The sequence below is a fragment of the Pongo abelii genome, chromosome 6, assembly GCF_028885655.2.
Source record: "Pongo abelii isolate AG06213 chromosome 6, NHGRI_mPonAbe1-v2.0_pri, whole genome shotgun sequence".
In the NCBI taxonomy this organism is placed as follows: domain Eukaryota; kingdom Metazoa; phylum Chordata; class Mammalia; order Primates; family Hominidae; genus Pongo; species Pongo abelii.
The window spans coordinates 53164595-53190099 of record NC_071991.2 but is presented as its reverse complement, the minus strand read 5'-3'; the positions used below and the strand labels follow the sequence as shown (position 1 = coordinate 53190099).

Here is a 25505-nt window from a genome sequence, read left to right as displayed (position 1 = left end):
ATCAGTAAACTGTCAGTCAAAACTATGCACTGGTCACAAGTATTCATTTCAGTGTCAACAAATCCTCTCCAGCATAATCAACTCTTCCTTTACTGTCAATATGGAATTCCTTGTTCTCCCATTGTGTAGAGCTCTTCTAGCTAATCAGCAGCCTCTCTTTCTAATCATCACATATCCCCTAAGCTGCCAGATGAAGGAATTTTGTGTTTCCCAAATGACACCCTTCTTATATAAAGAACAAAATGATGAATGGCAAAGTAAATTTCACTAAAAAGTCTTATGTCAAGAATTCTCAAAATGCCAAACATTTTCTATGACTTATGTGTAGTGACGCAACATAAACTAGAGTAGAAGTTTGAACAAAAATGGTCACTAAGACCACCATCCTCTAAGAATGGTAAATCCATTAGAATTTGGTCAAAAATCATATCAACAGTTCCTTAGAAACAAATAGTCTTTCAGAAATTGAGAAAAATATTAAAGGAATTACAAAATTCTCCATAACATGTTCTATATCTAGGGTGTATAAGATTCATTCAAATATGAGTGTGCTGAAGACAAGTAAGTGTGTTCAAGTGTTGCTATGGCTCTGCATGGACCAATGCATAGCCAGTGTCAACTACAAGTGATAACACGAAGCCCTGTGGCAAGAAATAGCAGAGATTGGAAAACTAAGGTGATAAAATGAAACATCAACCAAAAGGAAGGTTTTGAGGTGTCTAAAATAGGGCAGTTCTTTATTCTGGCATATAAAGACAATCCAAAACTATCGTCCTAAGTAGTAAGTGGATATTGTTTTTGGAAGAAAGAATAATGTGAGTATGATTCCTTGAGATGAGAAAACTGGAACACAGGTGTCCATGCCAGTAAGAAAACTGATAATGCCCTCAGGGTCCGTATAACCAGTGAATGCACACCTGCTGAATAAAGGTCATGTGACAAAGCATTTATTGTTTCTCAAATCTCCAGAAATGAACCTAAGACAGAAACTATCTCTAGTAAAGACCTACATGTGTCAGTTCTACCCACAGTCTGCTGTTTGACTCTTTTCTCCCCAGATCTGCAAAGCAGGGCATACCTCCACATCTGTACAGGCCCCTTCTATCTTTCACTACCAGCTTCATCGAAGAGCAGGTCATGATGCCTCACCCTATAGGCAACTAACATTTTTCAAAATATGAACATGATGAAAATTAAATACCACTCAAGTGTAAAGTTGTATCCTTCTGCTGTTTTTATTAATGGCTTGGCAAATCAATTCAAATAGAACAAGAGATGCCTTAAAAGCTCAGAGTCATCCATTCCAAATTTATTTACGTACTCCATTTCAAACTAACTTGTTAGGAATCATCTATTTTTTAAAAAATTAAAAAAGAAAAAAACAGAAAAAACATACATTTCTTCAGGTGACCACTGTGAGCCATGTAGCAAGTCAAGGTCATGAGACAACAGTCTTGTGAAGAATTATATAACGTAGATATGATTAGAGGCAAATTCCTATAATGTACACAACAACCCTTCTGATCAGTTATTTGTTCTATGCAAACTAACAAGAACACTGCCTCCTCCATTTTTTCTGTACTAAGATCCTAAATAGGAGAACATGATTATCTTGAGAAATATTCAAAAAAAATGTTTGTAAGAAATACAATTTCCTCATTGAGAAAACAAACCGACAAAGCTGTGTCCTGACAGCCACAGTAAAATGCAGAGCTAAGAAATTATTATGTGGATGTAATATACATATCCCCTCATACAAGCTTTGTTTTATCTTAATATGGTTTTAAATTTGGCTTTTAATTTTCACATCCCTAATGATGTCAAGGATCTTTTAATGTGCTTATTTGCTAGTTGTATATCTTCTCTAGTGAAAAGTTTGTTCAATTTTTTGTGTGTGTTTTAAATTGGATTGTTTTCTTATTATTTAATACTGAGTATCTATATTTAATGAATATCAGTTATTTAACAAATATATGTTTTGCAAATATCCCCCCAGAATGTGAATTGCCTTTTTATTCTCCTAATAGAGGCTTTTGATAAAGCATAATTTATCAATTTGTTTTTTATGGTTTGCACTTTTGTGGTCATGCCTAATAAATCTTTGCTTAACCCAAGATCAAAAAGAGTTTCTCTTATATTTTCTTAACTAGAAACTGATAGTTTTACATTTTACATTTAGCTTTATGATAAATTTTGAGATGTCACTTGTATATGAAGTATAGTTAGAAATTCATTATTTTGCATATGACATTTCAAGCAGTCATCATCATTTGTTGATGACTATCATTTTCCCTTGGAATTGTCTTTGCCCTTTATTAAAAATAAATTGTCCATACACATGTAGACCTATTTTTGGAATATCTAAGCTATTCTGTTGACCTGTTGGTCTGTGTTGATGTCAATACCATGCTGCCTTAATTACCATAGCTTTATAGTAAGTCTTGAAATCAAACCTTCTGTGTAGTCCTCCAACTTTTTCCTTTTTCAAAGTTGCTTTGTCTATTCTGGATGCTTTGTATTTCCATATGAATTTTATAATCAGCTTGTCAATTTCTACCAAAAAAAGCATACTAGGATTTTAATTGAGATTGTACTGAACCTATAGATCAACATGGGAAGAATTTACATGTCACCTGTCTCTGGAAAATCCCCAAATATTTGGAAATTAAACATTACAATTCTAAATAACTCTTAGGTCAATGTAGATACCAAATGGAAATTAGAAAGTATTTTGAGCTGAATGTGAATGAAAATGCAGGATATCAGAGTTTGGATCATGATGCTAAAGCAGTACTTAAGAAAATCTATACCACTAAATGCCTACATTAAAAAAGAAAAAAAATCTCAAATCAGTAACCATGACTTTCACCTTAAGAAACTATAAGAATAAGACAAAGTAAACCCAATAGCAAGCAGAAGAAAGGAAATAATAAAGATGGATATTAATAAAATAGAAAACAGAAAAACAATAGAAAATATTAATGGTGATGATTAATAAAATATATTAACCTTTAGCTATACAGATCAGGGAAAAAGAGAGAAAACACAAACTACACATATAAAAAATGAGAGTAATAACATTATTAAAAATTCTACAGATATTAAAGGAATAATAACATAATACGAACATCCTTTCAATTTAATTTTATCGTGGTCCATGAACATATTTGTTTGCCTTGAATCCTTTTGAATTTATTGGGACTAATTTATTCTCCCAGAATATAGTCTATCTTTTTAGATATTCTGTATGCACTTGAAAAGGATGTGTATTCTTCTATGGTTGAGTATTCTAGGAATGCCAATTATGTCAAGTTGATTGACAGTGTTGTAGAAGTCTTTGTTTCCTTGCTGATTTTCATATCTAATTAGTCTATTAATTATTGAGAAAGAGATATTAATGTCTTCAAATAAATTGTGAATTAAAAACGTTTTTGTAGTTTGTTTCAAGTATTTGGTGCATAAATGTAAAAAATGATTATATTCTCTTGATAAATGGACAACATTATCATTATGAAATGAACTTCTTTATTGCTGAAACTTCTTTATTCCTGTCTTTGTTCTGATATCTACTTTGTCATATATTAATATAGCCACCAAGGCTTTCTTTTGATTAGTGTTAAGACAGTATACCAATTTACAACCTTTTACTTTTGTGCTATTTGTGTCCTTTTTTTGAGTATTTTTGTTTTTATTTGTATATGTTTATGTGATACAAGTATAATTTTGTTACATTAATATATTTGATAGTGGTGAAGTCAGGAATTTTATATTTGTGTCTTTTTGTATAAAGGCATAATATATGGGAATATTACAATCTCACAATCTCTGCCTTTTAATTAAGGCAGAGATTTATATTTATATTTAACATGATAACTGATTTGCTTTGTTTTAATTCTGTGATCTTCCTATTTGTTTTCTATTTGTCTCACCTGCTCTTTGTTCCCTTCTTACTCTTTTTCTACCTTGTTTTGGATTAATTATTTTATGATTCCATTTTATCTGTTGGCTAATCAGCTATATATCTTTGTTTTGTTGTTTTAGTGATTGCTTTAGAGTTTATAATATATATGCTCTGAATTTACCTCAACCCTCCAATGATTTTATAACACCTCATGTGTGATACTGAACCTTACAATAGATATCCCATTTCTCCCCTACTGGACTTTTTGCTACTGTAGTCATACATTTTATTTTTGTATATATTATAAACTAAACAGTACATTTATATTATTTTGTTTACCTAGTCAATTATCATTAACATAAATTAGAAAAATCATATATATTTATCCATGTAGTTGCCATTTTTAATGCTCTTCATTCTTTTGTACAGATCCATATTTTCATACAGCATAATTATACTTTGCCTTTCCTTAAAATTTCTTGCATGGTGCTTCTACTGGTGATGAATTCATTAAGTTTTTGTATGTCTGATGAAAACATTTTAATTACATCTTGGTTTCTGAAAAATATTTTTGCTAGGCACAGAATTCTTTGTTGATTTTTTTTCCTTTCATTAATTAAAATATTTAGCTCCACTGTCTTCTCATTTGCATTGTTCCTCACAAGAAATCTACTGTCATCCTTATGTTTGTTTGTCTGTACATATGTGTAATTTTTCTCTGGCAGTTTTTAAATTTTTCTCTTCATCACTGGTTTTGAGCAATCTGATTATAGTATGCTTTTGCGTAGTTTTCCTTATATTCCCTGTGCTTGAGATGTATTGAGCTTCTTGAATCTGTGGATTTATAGTTTTCATCATCTGACAAAATTATAGCCCCTGATTTTTCAAATATTTTTCCTCCTCTCTCCTCTACCTGGGGATTCCAAGTACACATTTATTAGGCTATTTGAAGGTGTCCTACAATTCTGTTTTTATTCTTTTTTTCTATTTCCTTTTGGGTAGTTTCTATTGCTATCGTTTTGCTAATCTTTTCCTCTCCGAAGTCTAATTCCATCCAGTGTATTTACCATTAATCTCATCTAATGTTATTCTATCAATACCATCGATCACATTTCTCATATCAGATATTGTAGTTTTCATATTTAGAAGTTTGATTTTAGTCTTTTAAAAAGATCTTCCATGTGTCTACTTCTGAACATATGGGCTACAGTTATAAGAACTGCTTTTATGTATTTGTCTGCTAATTCTAACATCTGTTTCAGTTCTGGGTTGGTTTCAATTGGTTGGGCTTTTTCTTTATTGTGGGTAGTGTTTTCTTACTGCATTGCATGCCTGGTAATTTTTTGCTGGATGCCAAATGTTGTGAATTTCACCTTGTTGGGTGCTGGATATTTTTGTACTCTATGTATATCCTTGAGCTTTATTCTGGGATGCAGTTAAATTACTTGGAGACACTTTGATCCCTTTTATGTCTTGCTTTTAAGATTGTTAGATAGAACCAGAGCAGCATATAGTCTACAGCTAATTACTCCCCATGACTAAAGCAAGACAAATATGAGTCTTTTACCTAATTTTCTTTAAATAATGAGATATTTAAATCTGGCTAGTGGGAATAGGCACTTTTCCCTGACTTGTGTGAACATCACGACTGTTCCCTCTAATCCTCTTGGATGGTTCTGTTCTGGCCTCAGGTAGTTTCCTCATTGCATGGGTTGCTCGGTGTAGTAGTTTCCCTTTACACACAGACGATATTTTCTAAGACTCCCAGGGGATGTCTAAAACCTCAGATAGTACTGAACCCTATATGTATTACACACACATTTCTTTTTTCTTCTTCACAATTTCATTGATAGAAGATTTCATTCTTAGCATAGATCTTAGCAGCCTCAGCATAATTTTTTTTCTTTCTTTATTAAGTCAAGAACTTTCATCTTTTTACTTAAAAGAAGTACTTTGTGGCTTCTCTTTGGCATATCTGAATTGCCAACATCTCCATTCTTATGCTTTGGAACCATTGTTAAGTAATATAAAGGTACTTAATTGCAAGCACTGTGATACTTCAACAGTCGATCTGATAAATGAGACAGCTATTAAGTGACAGGTGGGTAGTAAGTACAACCAGTACAGTGCGGATAATGCTGGACAAAGAGATGATTCACATCCTAGGTGGAATAGAGCAGTGATATGGTTGGCTGTGTCCCCACCCAAATCTCATCTTGAATCATAGCTCCCATAACCCCTACGTGTCATGGGAGGGACCTGCGGGGAGGTAATTGCATTATGGGGATGAGTTTTTCTCATGATAGTAAATAAGTCTCACGAGATCTGATGATTTTATAATGGGCAGTTCCCCTGCACACACTTTCTTGTCTGCCACCACGTAAGATGTGCCTTTGCTCCTCCTTTGCCTTCCACTGTGACTGTGAGGCCTCCTCAACTATGTGGAACTGTGAGTCCATTAAACTTCTCTTTCCTTTATAAATTACCCAGTTTGGGGTAGGTATGTCTTTATTAGCAGCCTGAGAACAGACTAATACAAGCAGGACGGCATGAGATTTCATCACATTCTCAGAATGGTGTGCAATTTAAAACTTATAATTGTTGATTTCTGGAATTTTCCACTTAATATTTTCAGACCACAGTTGGCTATGGGTAATTAAAACCACAGAAAGTGAAACTGATAATAAGGGAGTACTATTGTGCTCTTATATTCTTCAGATCTCTAGATTTTATCTCCCTGTAATCCTCTTCTCTCCAGTATTTTATTCTTTTAACTAAAGCTATCTTGGTCTTCCTGGATTTTTATCCAACTTCTGAACTCAGAGAGTCACTGAGATGTGCCTGTATCACTCCTCTCTATGCTGTCTGGAAGTCCTCTCAATGGCTATGGGTAATTGAAACCACAGAAAGTGAAACTGCTAGTAAGGGAGTACTAATGTACTCTTATATTCTTCAGAACTCTAGAGTTTATCTCTCTGTAATCCTCTTCTCTCCAGTATTCTATTCTGTTAACTAAAGCCATCTTGGTCTTCCTGGATTTTTATCCAACTTCTCAAATCACAGAGTTACTGAGATGTGCCTATGTCACTCCTCTTTATGTTGCCTGGAAGTCCTTTCAAGGCAGTAAGCTGAGACAATTGTAGGGCTCATTTCATTTATTTCCTGGCTCTCAAAGATCACTGTTCTCCATTTCCTGATGTCTGGTATCTTAAAAAGCACTCTTTCACATATGTTGTCTGGGGTTTTGGGTTGTTTCAGGTGGGAGGGTAAATCCAGTTCTTGTTACTTATCTTTGGCAAAAGCAGACATTCATAGACTGTCTTTTGCCGACCCTTTCCACTCTTCATAACTCACTTCTCAGTTTCATGAGACCATCCATAAACATTCCAGTTCCCAGGATATTCAATAAAGGAGAAACTCCTGCTGAATTCCCTCCCTAAGACTTGGTTTATAACCATGCAGGGCCTAATCATAATCTGTTGTTTGAGAGACACAAAAGATGGCTATCTCTTATTTCTCTGTTAATGTGATCAAGTAAAGTTAAGGGCAAGTTTGTATTTCTGGATAGCTATAATGAATTATGGCAAGTCCATGAGGCTATGTTATTACAAACATGACTAAACATGCACTGAAAAGAATATATTTGTGTGGTAACCCACAAGTCTTCCAATGCCAATGGAAAAGTTTAAGCATGATTAGAATCTTGGCTCAGAGACCTGGATCTTTTTATGTCAATACATTTCTCCCTAGGGGTAAGTAAGGTACTTTTAAAGGACATCCATTCTTTGAAGTCAGTTAGAAAATTACTGCTGCAAGGTACTAAATAGTACCGCAGTCGACTTACAGAGATAATGTACAGCTGCAATGTGTTCATTATGCCAGGATGTAATTTACCTTTTTTGCACATACTACCTCCCGCTGTGCATGCCCTGGCTCATGGGGGTTTGGGAATAGCCACCTGTGATTCAGTTTCCACTGGGTTTCTCTCTCAATGTTCACACTGGGCATGAATTGTACCCAGATACTCCCTCTCAAATATTAAAGAGAACTAGTCACCAATGGTTCCCAGGGATTGGTCTAGGGCTAGGGACATTAAAAATTGTTAAATTGACTCCCACTCATTATCAGACATAATAGGATCCAAAAAGAAATGTTCAAAAATATATCTGGTTGTTTCTACATAGTTTTAAAAACAATCAATGTATCTCCTGATCTACATATTTCCTTTTTAAATTTTTCTGAAGTAGAGAGCTTTAATGACCAAAAAGAAAAGGGTAGGTGGGACTCATCAAATTGCTTTCCACTTCCTGCCACCAAGAATTAGCTTTAGTCCTGTTACAGGTTTTGGACTAAAATAGTGCAAGTCACTGAAGCTCAATGCTCTAAGTTCTATTGATACCAAAGCAGTAATGATGTCATATTAGTCCATCAATGAATATAAAATGCAAAGTTGTTCATGATTATGTTTGCGTGCAAACTTCCAAGTATACAGACACACCAGGACCTACTTGAGGAAGTGGAAGAACAGGCTATGGAGGGAAACAGAGACAGACATTAAAAAATGTCTCTTTTATTTATAGCAGTCTGCTTACTGCCCCATGAGATCAAGAATCCTGCTCATTAAACAATCAAACTTTACACTTGTTTGCACAATAGAATATAAAATCTATTTTATCACTTCCCCCCTCCCCCCAAAAAAACCTGTTTAATTCTTTTAAATACTTGCGTATGATTCAGTTACAAAGGGCACAGTTAAAAAGGCTTTATGAAGGTGATAAAATGTATTCCACAATGCCCACATGACATCATTATAGAAGATGTTTGTACCACAATATACAAATGCAACAAGATTCAAAATGGCATATGAAAAATTTGGGACTTGATTTATTCTGGGCTTTTATGCTATAGAAATTTAACAGGAAGCTGTGGGCCAATAGTTGGATACAGGATGGAGAAAGTGTCTGGGTTCTGGGATTGAAGTTGACACTGTTCCTCCACTGTACATTTTCTGGCTTTGGTTGCCTTGATTTGGTATTGATGGCTGGCAAAGAGCCTCTGGTATTTAAACAAACCTTACCTATAATAGAGTCTGGCTCAGAGACTGTCATTCTAAATTCTATTTTGTTCTGTGTAATTTACTTCTTAGTCACAATTATTCAAGAAGGGTACACTCATTAGGTAAGTGATTTCCATTTGCATAAGCACATTGGTAAAAAAAAAAAATGCAGGTATGTGTTCCCCAGGTATTACGTAATAAAACACCTGGAGTTAATTATTTGCATTGTCTTTTTAGAAAAAGTTTGAGAACTGTTTTCATGCATGCAAGCAAAGACAGCATGTCATAACAGCTTAGGGCTGAAAGCTAAAGGGGCTGCTTCCTTTATAATAGATGTGCAAAGAATTATGTTCCAATTTATTCTTATTCTTCCACCTGGTTACCCAGCATTTGTTCTTCAAAGGTATTCTAACCAAATGTTTCAAAGAAGAGTTTAGCATCAAATATGATGTCTCTAGGGAGGTATGATTTAGAGAGTCTGGGATTCTCTCAAAAACCACTCCGTGGAAACTTTAATTTTTAGCTTAATATGACGTCTGCGTATGAGGGGATAACTAGTAATGAACCTGTGTGATAGCTGAAACAACGAAGTTTATGTAAAAGGCCAGGGCAGGTGTTTCAATCTTATAGTTCAAAGTGTGAAGGGTAATATACTTTGAACTTTCAGGTTTTAGAAACAGTAAAATGTTGTTAATCTTGCGTTTTGCATTGTCATTGCCTTTAGGACTTGTTCTTGCTGGCAAAACTGTATTTTACAACCATATATTCTGCCTCCCAACATTAGCACTATAAAGACCCCAGTTTTTGTTTTTGTTTTAAACAAAAATAAGAACTAGTTCAAGGGAAAAAAACATGAAAACATGAAACACGGAACATTTCTCATTTATGCTGCATGATTCCCCATCAAAAAACTTATAAATACATTAGCAGTATATGGATACTCCATTCTAGCTGTCTGATCAGCAAGTCCAAAATAAACTTTTTATGATGTTTAAGATGAAAAATGGCAAGTAGGAAAAGAAAGGTATAGAAAATATTTGTGATGGAGAAAGTAGGGTGAAGGGGAAGAGATATAGCAATAATTTATAAATTATTGATAAAGGGATAATAGTACCCTTTAAATATATTGAAGGGTTTTTTTTCAGGATACAAGAATATATTCACAACCACTATTTCAATTTTGGGTATGATTCTAACAAGCTTACATTAAACTGCACATTTTATGGAAAAATGTAATGAGAATAATACTCTTACCATCTGTTTTCTTTGAATCATTTCCGATGTCAGAGTGATCCTTCTTGTCTGTCTTATTTTTACCATCTTTCAAGTCACCTGAAAGTAATAAACATGACAAACAGTATATGTATACAGCTGAGGGGGGTGTTATAAACATCTTTAAACCTGCCAAGGTTTAAAAATGTGCAGCATAATTTTATAGTCATGAGAGTGTATGTGTCTGAGTGCAAATATCTTTTGTAATCATGTTAGGTCCTGGAAATTGGATTGTGATGCAGAAATTGAGGCTGAAAGTTCTTGTTAAACAGAGTTGTAGTTAAGTTATGTGTTTATCTTCTAAGAGAAGCAGTTAAGATTTACTGTTAGGCTGTGGAGTGAGGAGAAACCCAAGCTAACTGTAAGTTCTACCAATTAATAGCTATTTAACTTCTCTGTGCTTCAGTTTTCTTATCTGCAAAATGGGTATGTTAATACCTACCTTATAGGCATATTGGATAAATTAGAAGGCATATCACTCAATACAGTTATTATTATTCTAAAACAGAGCTATAAATGGTATTTTAATAAATGATCTTGTCAAAATGTAGTTTGTAAAAGTTGTAAAATGCTATTCTTAGAAAGAACACGTGTCAAAAATATATTTAACCCACTTATGAGGTAATAGTAAGAAGGTTCCAAGAGTACTGGAGCTGGGTATTGACAGGTATTTTAGAAACATGTGAAAATATATTTGCTACGTTAGAGAGAAAACTGGTTATATCCTACAGGGCAATAAAACCATAACTTTTGGGGTTATCTTCTCTCTCAGTCAAAAATCTATAAATTAGCATATAACTTCACAGTACCTAGGCTTGAATCAAATAGTAAATAAAGTTAAACACAGTCATGTTCTTCAAGAGTAGCATTCAGCAAATTAAGGCCCCTGGGTCAATGGTGCCCACCATCGATTATGGCAAATAAAGTTTTCTTGAAACATGGCCACACTTACTCATTTACATATTGCCCTTGGCTGCTCTCATGCTGCAACAGCTGAGCTGAATAGTTGCAAAGAGATAGGCAAAGCCAGAAATATTTTCTATCTGGTTCTTTACAGTAAAATAGTGCTGCACCCCTATCTAAAATAATTTAACAATCCCTGGGCATGTGTGTTCAACAATATGCCAGTATTACATGGAAAGGTCAGGGGCCTCTTCACCCAGCCTTATTTTCACGTGTTGGATATTTTCTTACCAGTCTTACTAATGGAAGCTTTCTTTTTAGCCTGCATAAAACCAAGAACACATTCTCACTCAAATACTGGTACTTATTGAAGCCAAAAGATCCCAGTAATAATTGGAGTGAGCTGGGCCTCCAGGGAATGTGTATGACGGACAGGATTTACTCTTGTTTACTTTATTTGTGCCAGGCAGTGTGCTAAATGCTTTGCATGCATCATTTTATTAAATCTTCTAATAGCCCATTATGAAGGGGCTACTATTATTGAAAGTAGACAACTTCATCAAAGATTCATTCACTAAATGTCCAATTTGTAAAATTTGCTGAATAACCCACTCACCAGATGATTAAGGATGTTTTCCAAATTTGAGTTTTTTTCTTGAGGTTCCTGCAGCCAGTTGAACACAGGCCATTCCATCTATGTCAAGGGGTATGGACTGCCCACTCACACGTTTCATACCCCACCCTGAACTCACATCTGCCCCAACCTTGCACCTGGATCTCCCTCTTGCAGCATAACTGTCAAGCCCTCAACTATAGTATTTGCAACTTCTCTATGAAGCTCAAGTTTTAGATTTCAGACTTCTGTTCACTATTTCCATTTCTAAATGCCTTTGGTCTATGAATTTACAAAGAAGTGATTATTTAAGGATGATTCAGGACTATTGGGGGTTGTAATATATTCTACAAACCACATACTTTCAATGGAATTTGACAAATACTAAGCTAAGCTAGAAGTCAATAAACTCTCCAGGTTCCCTCTCATTCTTAATTCTGAAATGGGATGGACCATGATATGGTTTGGCTGTGTCCCCACCAAAATCTCATCTTTAATTGTACCTCCCATAATTCCCATGTGTTGTGGAAGGAACCCAGTGGAAGAGAATTGAATCATGGGGGCAGTTTCCCCCATACTGTTCTTGTGGTAATGAATAAGTCTCACGAGATCTGATGGCTTCATAAGGAAAAACCCCTTTTGCTTGGTTCTCATTCTTTCTTGCCACCACCATGTAAGATGTGCCTTTCACCTTCCACCATGATTGTGAAGCCTCCCCAGCCACGTGGAACTGTGAGTCCATTAAGCCTCTTTTTCTTTATAAATGACCCAGTCTTGGGTATGTCTTTATCAGCAGTGTGAAAACAGACTAATACAGAGTGGGTGGAAGAATTGAGGAGCAGGGGAGTCTACTCTGGCCAGGGTCCAAACATGAGGATTTTAAGTGGAGGACATGGTCATCACCTCTTCCACCACCAAAAGAGAAGAAATCCTTCAGAGGTCCCACAAAACAGTCCAAATACTGGCTTTCCCCTATTTTAAGGAAGCCAGAGATGGACTCAAGGATCTTGAGCCCTGTAGTCAAACTAGTTCCTTCTAGTTCATTCTTCCCTCAATGAGCCCCCACACTCTTAATGCATGCTTTTTAAGCCCTCTGGGTTGCTCTGAACTGGAGCTTCACCCACAGCTACAGCAACACCAGGATGTCTTCTGGAAGTCATGGAGATGGTTCCCTTTGCTGGTTGCTAACCAGCAGCCCGTGATGGTCCCTGTTCTCAGCCAGGAATGGGGAGGCTGTGGGATGAAGTCATCTCAACAGAGGGCAAAGATTAGAAGATCCTGTCACTGCCAATGGGTGCCCAAACCTTGAGAACCCCCCCTTCACCAACAACCTTCAGCTCTAACTTGGAAGATATCCTGGGCACCCCACAAAGAAGGGGGTCGGGACAGTGACACATGCTTGTTTGATGATGTTGCCTGAGCAAAACCCATTAGGTAATTTCCCATGGGTTGTATCTGGAGTAATGGCTGATGTGAGCTGTTACTCAATAAACAAGGGGAAGTGAAAGAGACTTCCTGTGCAGTTATAAATCATTTTAATTAGGCTGCTGTAATATAGTCCCGAACCACCATTAGGCTTTCTTATTATTGCTCTAAACTGATTTCTTTTCCCACCTCTCATTCACTGCTTACTTTTAAAGGGAAATGGTAGACTGTTGCTTATTTCAGGAAATAAGCACAGTTGTGAAATCAAGCCAGCCTCGTTGAAGACTCAGGTACCCGTTTTGCTTCTTTCAGGATTTCCCCTTAACCAACTTCAAAATGAATTATTATTTCCACATCTGCCCTCTCTGGGTCTTTGTTTCCCTATGGTAGAATTCATATCCTTCTTTGTGACTAGCTTATTTGCATTTATTGGTTTCTCCCACTGACTAGACCTGGGGTTGGCAAACTATGGCCCATGGGTCAAACCTGGCCCTGCTGCCTGGTTTTTTATGACCTACAAAGTAAGAATGGCTTTTACATTTTTAAATGGTTAAAAGAAGACAAATATTTTATGACATATGATATTACGTAGAATTCAAATTTTAATTTCTATAAATAAAGTTTTATTGGAAAACAGGCTAACTCATTTGTTTGCATATTATCTGTGGCTGCTTTAAAATAGCAATGTTGAGTAGTTGCAATAGAGACCTTATGTCCTGCAATGCCTAAAATATTTACTATCTTGTCCCTTATAGAAAAAGCATGCCAATCCCTGGAATAAGTATATTGTAAGCCTCTTATAAACAGCAGTTAAGTTTCCATATTTCTCTGATGGCCTCTGTCCCTGAAGGTACCAAACCGCAGGGACATGCTGGTTACTGAACAGAGCATTGAGACTCACATGGATCAGAGTTTAACCTGAGATCTCTGCTTAATGGTTGCTTGCTTTACACAAGTGATTTCACTTCTCTGAGTCTCAATGTTCCCACCCACAACATGGGAATGAGTGTTTCTACCTCATAGAATTGTTAGAACTTTTACATGATTTAATGTAGATAGAATCTCAAGTACAATGTCTGATACATGTTAAGCATTCAATAAAATGGTGGTATTATTGTTACTGGTTTTACTAAGAGCAAGACATTTCTAACCCACTCTATTAAAAGAAAAAGCAGAGGGAAGAAACACACCTTGCCTTTCTCACCACCCCTTACATGTTCCTCTTTTGAGAGGAGTGATTATTTATCTAGGAGGTAGGGTTGAGCATGCACAGCCCAGCCCAGCCACCCACATCCCAGACTGCTTTGAGATATGTTTTCTGTCAGACACACACCTTTTCTGTCACTTTAGAAGCAGCCTTCCAGGGTGCTGGGGTGGGGGAAGAGTCCTGTGCCTGGCTATACAGTGTCTGGTTGTGTAAATTCATTTCAGAGCAAAATGTAAAGAAGCCCATGTATTCAGCAGACGAACTCTGTGTTTCCCAAGTCAGTTCCAGTTTTAGTGGAGCTGATGTCTTGATCATTGACTTTCTGATTTTGTTACCTATCTCTCAGTTGGTTTAGACCTCAGAAGGGGTAGCAAGGAGGGGCCTGTACTGCCCTCTAAAACAGTAACAGGTACACAATAAATTTTTGTTTTAAAAAATTTTTGTATGAACGTATGTTTTTATTTTTTTAAAGTTTTATTTCCATAGGTTTTTGGGGAAAAGATGGTGTTTGGTTACATAAGTAAGTTATTTAGTGGTGATTGGTGAGATTTTGGTATACCCATCACCTGAGCAGTATACACTGAACCCAATTTGTAGTCTTTTATCCCTCACACCCCTCCCACCCTTTCCCCCAAGTCCCCAAAGTCCATTGTATCATTCTTATGTTTTTGCATCCTCATAGCTTAGTTCCCACTTATGTGTGAGAATATGCAATGTTTGGTTTTCCATTCCTGAGTTAATTCACTTAGAATAATGGTCTCCAATTCCATCCAGGTTGCTGCAAATGCCATTATTTCATTCCTTTTTATGGCTGAATAGTATTCCATCGCGTTTGTGTATATATATATGTATGTATATATGTGTGTATATATATGTATGTATATATGTGTGTATATATATATGTATATATATATGTATGTATATATGTGTGTGTATATATATGTACACACACACGCACATATATATGTATACACACACACACACATATCACAATTTCTTTATCCTTTCATGGATTGATGGGCATTTGGGCTGGTTGCATATTTTTGCAATTGTGAATCGTGCCGCTATAAACATGTATGTGCAAGTATCTTTTTCATATGACTTCTTTTCCTGTGGGTAGATACTCAGGAGTGGGATTGTTGGATCAAATGGTAGTTTGGGTACATGAAAAATTCTTATTAAATTCTTTATAACTTTTTTTTCCAGACCATAACGCACTTGAATACAAAGCAAATGAATTAAGAGCAGTCTCCAAAAGGGGGCAGGACAAGTCGGGACAATGGCCTTCTGTGCCTCCTAGGGTGGTCACCAGGGTTAACTGAAGTAATTTTTGCAAGGTTCCTGGAATATGATATAAGCTATCATTATTATTACATGTGTTAAAATATTGCTCTCTGATTATATGTTATAGATGGATAATTATAAAAATAATTGGAGAACATCGTGTTAAGCACTTTCTACATACAGCAATCGTTGACCGCGGCCCTGTGGCATAATAGCTAGAACACAGTTCTGAGTAGATTACCTGGCCCCATCAGGCAGGCAAGAGAATGAATATGTAAAAAGAGAACTTAAAACAGCATCTAGTGTGCAGTCAATATACGCTATTTGTTGTTATTCTCTTCATTGTTTTTACTATCATGAGTATTACTGAAGGTTCCATGAGGCCTGTGCTGTGAATAGGTATTACTGTATACATTGTATAGAAACAGTAGAAGGTTAAGTAGCCTGGCCAAGGACACTGAAAAGGGAGAAGCACAGCTTGACTTGAATCTAGGTCTGTTGACTGCTAAATTACCTTGCTATTCAGCCACAACCTGGCAATTGCAAGCTCTGGAGACTCAGAACTTCCTACCTGCCCCTAAACAAGGGAACCAAATCAAAGCCCCGTGTACTTGCTCATCTTGTTCTCTCCACTCAGAAGTCTCTTTCGCCCATCTGACCAGCCAACTTCAGCACTGAAAACCCCCTCTTGAAGCCTACTCTGACATTTACCCCATTTTATAATCCCCAGTCCCCAAAAAGCTAATGTCTTTTTCTCTGCACATGTTCCTTGGGCATTTTATCTGCCATGTCACTACTTTCACTTGCTCACATTTCACTAGAAATATTTGGAGGATGTCTCTATCACCTTTGATATTTTGGGCTTCTTGTGGCCTTTCCATTTCTAAATCCCTAGTGCTAAGCATGGTGCTTGGCACGTAGTTGTTAATCGATATTTGTTGCATTAAATATAAGAAATCAATAACTATATGCACACTATGGTGACCAGCTTACCCCAGTTTGCCTGGAGCTTTTCTGTTTTTAAAACAGAAAGCTCTGTGTCTCCCAGTCCCAGGTAAACTGAAACAGCTGGTCCCCCTAAAGTACACACTTGTACACATACAGATATACAGATATCTATTACGGGAATAGGCTCAGGCAAAACTGAGATCTGGCCCTCATAGAGGGATGGTATATATGGGAAAATGACTTTCCATTTACCCACTTTGCACTCAGGAATGTGCTGGGGTTGATCATGGTAATTTCCCCCCAGCAGCCAGGCAGGCACTGGCTAGAGTCTCCAGGGCAGCTGGAAATGGCCAGAAAGGTATTAATCTCCCTGAAGAGGATGGCACAGGTGAGCTGGTAGCTGCTTCTGCTGGAATCCTGCAGCCCATTGAGGTGGGATCAGCAGGAACTGGGTGAGCAGGGAAGCCTTGCCCTGTGAGCTGTCCCCATCAGTAGGGTTATTCACCAGTTTCCATTCATCATATCATTAACGCCGCGAAAAGAGCCCTTCACCAGTGCAAGTCTACTCACCATTCTGTTGCTGTTCTCCTGATGACTTCTCAGCTTTGGAATTTTTCCCACAAGGGTTGTCACTTTTGTTTGCCCGTGTTCCATTGACTTGATTCTTAGTTTCTCCAGATGTGTTTTTCTCAGCTTTGCCAGATGCGCCTTCTTCAGCCTGGCTTTTGGCTTCCATTTCCTTTTGCTGTTCCTCTGCGGCCAGGCGAGCCTTTTCCTCTGCTTCCTTCTTGGCCTTCTCCTCTGTGTCCATGGCAAGTTGGGAAAGGCACAGAAAAGAGAAAAAGAGGTCATGCCATTAGGAGAATGGCTTGTTTTAATACACAAAGAGTATCTAAGGTGTTTACTGAGTGTTTGGGTACATTTTTGCTTAATTCATCAGATTGGCATGTATACTTAGGAAACAAATAAAATAGGTTCATGATGATGTCATTCTGAAAATAGTCAGTTAGAGGAGGGGTCAGGGAGAAAATAATAAGGATTATAATTAATAAACCAATATTATAATGGTATTATTAATATCACCATTATTAATAGCTTCTATTGAATGTGTTCTCTCTGCCAAGTATTATGCTGAGTGTTTTTTGGGGATTATTTATTTTCATCCTCAAAATGACCTTACAGCAGCTACTGTTACTGTGACTCAATTTGACAAATGTGGAAATCAAGGCTGAGAGACATCATAAAACTTTCCCATAGCCACAGTAAAAACTGCAGCTTCATGTGGGCTTCCTTAAGACCTAGAGTTTAAACACAAACAATTGATTACAAAACAAAAAGGGAAAATATCCAACACTAGAGCAACTGAAGACAAACACACTGAGGACACTGTTTGTTAATTTAAAACAAGGAAGGGGATAATTGAGCCTTATGAAAAAAACATGGTCTTCTAACTGTCCACAAGACGAGAGGTAGCCTTTAGTTTGGCCAGGTACCTGGCCTGTGTCTTTCCTTTTAATGAAAAAGATGCTAGCATTATTTCTAATCCAGTTGATTATAAAAGGGCTTGGCTCTGTGCTTAGTCAAAACCACAGCAGAAATGCATAGGTTAAGTATTTATGAAAAGATTGGTTCACTCATCCAACTCATATTTATTGAGCAGTTGTAGCATTAAGCACTATTTTAGGTACGAGGAATACAGCAGCAAGCAAGTCGATTTACAAAGAAGAGATCATAATTAAGTAAACAAATGACTAAGATACTTGCAGTTTGTAAAAAGTGCTTTGCAGAAAACCAAGCAGAGTAATATGCTGGAATATAATCAGCATAGGGGAGGGAAATTGCATTAGACAAGGAGGTGGAGAAGGAAGGCCTCCTTGACAAGGTGACATTTAACCAAGTCCTAAATGATGAACAGCTGGCCATGCAATAATCTGGACAAATAGTATCTCAGTCAGAGGAACTAGAAAATGCAAAGGCCATGAGGTAGAAATGAGCTTGGTATGCTCAAAGAACATTGAGTATGGTTAAAGTAAATTTAACAAGGGCTTAGTGACAGATGACGTGGTCAAATGACCAAGGACAAGCAGGGTTCAGATCATGCAGGGCTTTGGAGGCAATGAGGTGGCATTGCATTGTAGAGAATAACCTACACAGAAGACACACAACAGAGCCCAATCCTCCAAGGTTCTAGAGACTCATCCCATGTAGTGCTTAATTCACTCCAAAGGTCTTCCAGCCTGTGCCATCAACTTCCACTGGGAAAAGTATTATTACATTTTTCTCTACATGTGTTTTAAAATGCTCCACACATCATTATCAGGTGTTTTCTTTATTTCCTTTGTGTTAGCCTTGGTCCTGGAAAAAAGCTAACACTCATAAATAATCCATTTGTTTTTAATCTAATGGACACCAGAGTGACTATGCATCTATCATGTTTCCCTTTGTTTTAGTTGCTAAAGAGCTCAAAGCCCAAATTTGGTCCAGTTTCACACGTTCACGAGGCTTTATGACATGTATTTTGTGAAAGTCTATGATGTCTGGTTTACTCTACTTCTCCTGCCTTTATATTTGCTTACCTAAGATGTCTTCCTTAATATATTATGTTTTCGTTCGTTGATCCATCCATCCATCCAAACCAATGCCCTAGCCTCATCCCCAAACAAATTAAATAAGATTCTGGAGAAGGAGGGGCAAGAATAGGATAGTTTGAATGTTTTCCAGGTGATTTAAACATACAGAGTTGAGAAGTACTGATTTAAATGTTAAATGTTCGCCATTCAGTATTTCATGACATTCTACTCCCCAAAAGGATGTATTTGTAATTTACATTGAAAAGGTGAGGAAAGATTTCTTTACAAACAACATAATTATGTGCATGTAAAGTATAATATGTCTTCTGGCCTTTATAGAAAGGTACAACTACAGAGTGAAAGAATGCTCTTGCAGAAGAAGATGGTGAGATGGCATTCTCAGTAGGATGCAGGACCACAGAAGGTCCCCTGGAATGTTCACTCAGGCTTTATCTCATCCTTCTTCAGTGACTGAGGATGGGGTTTAAATGTCATCCTTGCTACTGAATTCCCAGTGCTTAGCATGGTGCCTGGTGTGTAGCATACACTCGAAGTATTTGTTGACTAAATGAAATGTACCCTATGGGTGTGACTTATCCTATATGCAAGTGTAACCTTATCTGTATGTATCTTCATCAGTCCTCAGCAATTTAGACAGGCATAAAATACAGAAAATATATAAACTCTAAGTCTTATTCTGAAAGAGTAGTCATCTGACAAATGTTAGTTTCCTTAACCAATAATGTAGGTGAGTAAAAAGATGACTATTTTTACTACAGAGTGGGAAACTGAGGCAAGCAAGAGAAGAATTCATTCATACTCAGAACCTGGTATCAATTTTAGAAAATAATTTATAAGCCCCTCACAGAATCCCCACTGAATCCATGGCAAATTTTCAATATTCAAAATAACCCCAAGTTGGAAATAATTTTGAAAAAAACTGAAAGTATTAAATTCTGGTTTGCTATAAGAGAGTATAAAATATTATCTGAGCAAGAGAAATTCATTTGACAACTGAGTCAGACCAATTTCCCATGGGAAATCTAGCAAAAAACATACAAAAAACTGGTGGCAGGGGGTACATTTCAGAAACAAACCTGGTTTTCCCTCAACTGTAGCTATCGGGCAATTCAAGTTTACATGAATGAATGGTAGCCCTTCTGACATCATGATCAAATCAGATATGAGCCTATCCTACTGTATGATTTCTCTACAGCAATCATGTTCCAGCAGGTGGTCCTGCAGCTTTTCTACTCAATTTCTCTCTCTTAGTCACATCTCTGAGATAGCTGACATTAGTGTGATCGACTGCATGACACCCAAAGTGGTACAACTCAAAATTTGTAGACTGAAACAAGCAAGCACATAAATAAGAAAAAAGAAAATACATTGACAGGAGGTAGGTCTTCTTAACTGCAATCATATTCGTTTATATTTTCTGGGTGAAATTATCAGTATAGATGAAATTTTCATACAACAAGAAAAAGGAGTTGAGAACAGTTATTTTGTACATGCTCACAGGTTCCAATAACAGCAAGTATACAGAGAATTCACTTTTCAGGTCTTAGATTCAGCATCTACTAGGCTTCTTGACTAGTAGAAAGCAAGAGATGTGCAGTTCATTTCTGTTTCCTTTGGCTTCCCATGTCAGACTGTCTGTGGTGTTGGGACTTGGTATGAAAACAGCCAAGAGCAAGCAGCTAAGAGTTAAGATAGAGCAGAGCCCTCAAGATCCATAAATTTGCTTCCTCCCAGTGGAGAGCCAGTTCTACCCCACAATGCATGTCTGTACAGTTTTGGGGAAATACATTGATTTCTTTGTCTTCCTGAATAATGATACTATAGGGTCTCAGTTAAAAACCGTATTGGGCTAATTATCCCTTGATATAATTGTCTGAAATGCCTACTTAAACTACCTACAACCAGAGAGAGAAAGAGAGAGAAAAAACAGAGAAAAGAGAGAGCAACTGACCAGAAAACCCAAAATACTATATGAATTTTGACTAGTTCAAATCTCAGTTCTATACAAGAACAAAAGAAAGGTGCTTCTAGACATTTAAGAACATAGAAGGTGTTCCCGCTTCCTGAAAATTTTAGTCAAAGAAAGAAGTGCTCCAGCTGACAGAAAACTTCAATCAACATTAAAAACTCAAAAATGAGAAAAATATGCAAATGAATAATTATATATTGTAAATCACAATATTCAGTATCAGAATAAAATATTCAAAAGAAAGGCCAAATACAAGACAATATTATATTATGATCCCAATTTGTGGGCAAAATTTTTACTTATACGTATGTACAGAAAAGCAAATTAAAAAGAATAACATCAGAATTTTAATAATAGTTATATAAGTCTAGAGAGGTAATTAGTAATTTTCATTTTCTTTTATATATATATATATTTTATACTTCAACATTTGTAACCTAAACACGTTAGTCTTACATCAGAAAATAAGTGTTAAAAAAAAAGTACTAAATACTAAATGGAAATTAATCAATATTGATTAGACTTGAAAATTGTTATGTCCATACATCTTTGGTTGGGAACAGTGATTTTTAACTCTAAGGGCTATAAAAATATTTATTTAATCTTTCCTAATAATTATCAGTTCTTGCCTACCTAGTTTTGTAAATCAGGTTGGTTAACAAAACCAAGACCCATTTCCAGTGCATTTACTAACAATACATGTTCAAGTGCCCCATGGAGGACAGCCTTTCTTGAAATCAGGGTCATCTGGAAAAAAAGAGCAACAAACAAAACAGCCACCACCAACAGAAAACAGATGCGAACTGGATTTCTTATTAGCACCAGTCAACCAGTCAACAGCGTTACTGAGCTGCTAAGAATGTTATAAAATATTAGTTACAGGTTGCTATTTTCACCACCACCTGAACTTTGTATTCAAACCTCTAACCTTCTTTTCCAATTTGCATAAATAACAGTTACTACTTAGGTATCAACCTTGTGCAGGCTCCTTTCTCAGTGCTTTATAGGTATTATTTCTAGTCACCTCAATTCTGCGATGTACATTATCATCCCCAAAGTGAGTCTCAAAGAACCTATCTGAATTTGCCAAAAAAAACCCTTACAGTCAAGACTCAATTCTCTCTCCCCTTCCCTGCTAATTGAAATGTGCCCTGATAACCAAACTATTCTCCCACAAAATATCTGTAACACCAGGCTCTGTGCCTTTGCCCAACCCCTTTCTTGTTGTTCCCATTTCTAAATACAACACCTCCTTCAGGTCTTAATCCCAGAAGTCTGCTACATGACGCCTTCCCAAACTCCCAAGCAGGACTACAGACAACTTCTTTGTGCTTCCAAAATAGTTCAAATATATAGTTATCTCTATCCCCATATCTAATGCATTTAAAAATTATTAGCTGTTTACATATCTGTTCCTTTTAAAGGGCCAGTTTTCTCCTGAAACTGTCAAATGCTTCCCCAGGTGATTAGTTTCTGAAGGTAATTTTAGTAAGCCAGATAATTGCAAACAAATTATTTTGAAGTGCCTCTTTAAATTGCATGTTGTCAGATATTGAATTTTCAAGTGTAATGAGTGTAATTGATTATAAGAGAGTGTTTCCTTGCAGATGATGCAGTAGCTGCCATCGCTGCTTGCAACGCCTGCCAACAGGGAGGATTCAAATGTTTAAAGCATTTGAATGGACTAGGAGAGGGTGCACTTAAAATATGGAAGAGGTGTTGGCTCCCTCCATAGCTCAAGGTGCAACATCTGTCCTGAAACGATAAGGGTTCAATTATGCCCTAAAAGTGCCATAAATATAAACCCTTTTCCTCACCTGAAATGAGCAGCCACTTGAACGGAATTTTATGGACAAGTCACAAAATTGGACAGAATTTTGTGGACAAGCCTTTGAATAACTCCAACAGTGAGGGTGCTGCTTTCCTACACTGGAAGCAGAACCCCCAGCCCCAACCCGATGTATGGGAACCAACACTGCTAGAACATGCTCTTACCCACCGTCCCCACCCTTCTCACCTGGTATACTGACACCAGGAGGGTAAAAATGTGAGATGTTGTGTTTGGGGAGGGGATGATGTGTTTTTGTCTGATGTGAGGGCCTAGGGCTTAGGCTGGTGGTGCCGGTGGCAACTTCAGGGCTTTGACTGAACTTCCATTCTTCCTTTGAATGAAATTCTGTAGTAATGTCTTGTCCCCTCCCCTGCCACAAGATTGTGAGCTTTGAGGGCAAGGATGTCTGTTACTCATCTCTGTACCCCGGGCACCGGGCACAGCCTGGCACACAGTAGGCATGCAATAGATGTTAGCAAAAGCTGACTCTTGTTGAAGGCTCACCTCCAGGAAGCCCCGTCCCCTCACTGGGCTCCCAGAGCCACCATGTCTTTGTCCCCACCTGGAATCAGGCATCACAGTGTCAGACCCCTTATCTCAGGTTTGTGCTACCTGTGCACAAGGGCATCTCTCCCTAGTATGATAATGTAGAATGTATCGATCATGGAGGACATGCTTAGTAGTCACAAATGCACATATGAACAAAGGAATTTAAGCTTCTCAAATCATACAAATTTCCATATTTTTCTGTTGATAGTACCAAGGGCCACAACTTTTAGTTTTGATGATGTCTGCTTCAGGGAATTTCTGTTTACCGACAATTTACCATAATCTCAGAAGATCAGTTATATGGTTTGAGCAATGCATGAAGAGAAACTGAGAATATGAAAGGAATATAAAAATGCCTGTAAGAAAATTAAATCTCCTTATATCCCAACATAATGGCCAAGGCAAGGTGACTATTAGCGGGTCTTTACTTAGGTAAAAGAAGAAATAAAAGCCTCACAGTTGTGCCACATGACATCATGTGAAAACGACAAGATGTTTAGCAGAAATCAAGAAATAATAACACCCATGTCCTGTAGAGTCTTCATACCGGAAAAAGGAGTTTAGTCTCACAGCATAAAGGGAATCATGTCAGGAGGCTTGCAGGTCTGCTGCATTTTATCATGCATTGATTCGTAGATATTATGAAGATCAAAAGATGGTAGATTCTAATATTCAGCAATTTGAATCTGCATCCTGAGCAACTGTGCTTTATTTGTAACACACATATCTCAGAGAAGACAACCTTGTTTTATGCTGAATTGCTTTGGACAGGTCTGTGGCATGTTACCTTTGGGTACCTTGGCCCTCCATCTCTCCCGATTGATGTGCACCGCTTCGGTCCAAGTAGCTTTAAAGCTCTTATAGTCAACGGGGATGACAGAATTGTTGATCGGGGCACTTCCCTCTGAACCAGAGCTCTTGACACCTGATCGCTTGGCATCTGACGAGTTGATGCTATTCAAACTGGAAAAGAAAAAAATCATACCGAAGAAGAGAGTTAGTGTTTGGAAAATGTCTGCCAATGAGCAAGCCCAGGAGAGGAATGGTTAGCACTCCTAAAGTTATTGCTGTGAAATTTATGGATCCTGAGGTTTATAATTATTCTATTTTCCACATATGACCGGTGGGAAATTCTGAATTTTCAGCAGGAAAAACATCAACATTGCAGTCTCAAGAGTCTCTATATTCTTCATATTTCTTCTTTGCTATTTGGCCTCTTCTTTTTTCCCAATAACCAGAATCCCCTCATGTGAATTTTCTCTGCTCTGTTCTCTGAAACTGACTAATTTGAACTGGGACATCTACTTAATTCCACAGTTCACCTACCTGCTTCCACACTGACCACTTTTCCAAGTTACCTAGCAACTTGCTCCTCTTTCTTTCCAGCTCTACCATTCCCCTGCAAAGGTCTTTCTGATCCCAGCATACCCAAGTCCAGGGGAAGTGATAATTTCCTTAAGTTGCTGGAAGAAGATGGAAATGCGGACAGCATGGAGATTGTGAGGGACTAGGTCATGCAAAAGACCTTATGGGTAACTTTGTAAATATTAGAAAGCACCATCTTTCTGGAAAATCTCAAAGAAGTAACTACTGCTACCAAGTGGTTAAAGAAGTGACTGGTAGGAATACAAATTCATGATGGACTAGACAAGCAGAATATATTTCAGTCACTGCCTGAAGAGGTATGGGGCCATGGGGACTCTGGCAGGCGGCTCTGTCCTCCTTGTTAGCAAACTTAAGAGGGTCTATCCATCTGGAGCATCCCTGGGGTCCCCTGTCCTAACGCCTGTCTTTCTTTACTCCTTTTCCTGCTCTTTGCTTCTCCTTTTCCTATTCATTCCATTTCTCTTCTTCCCCCTTTATGACAAAGCCCACCGTTTTACATGAACAAGGAGATTAGTAGTAGTCGTAATAGCAGTAGTATATCTAATAAAGACTTTATTGTAGCTAGCACTT

General features: G+C 37.2%; 1 protein-coding gene across 10 annotated transcripts in view; it reads right to left on the bottom strand.

Moving 5' to 3' along the window:
• The window catches only part of PDE1C (phosphodiesterase 1C), a 558870-nt gene that overhangs the window by 47911 nt on the left and 485454 nt on the right, over positions 1 to 25505 (bottom strand). For all 10 annotated transcript variants that reach the window (XM_054558853.1, XM_024249266.2, XM_054558851.2 and 7 more), the window contains 3 exon segments: positions 24337 to 24512; positions 17180 to 17410; positions 10212 to 10289 (listed from right to left, as the gene is read on the bottom strand). In XM_054558853.1, the coding sequence (XP_054414828.1) occupies positions 10212 to 10289; positions 17180 to 17410; positions 24337 to 24512 (485 nt within the window).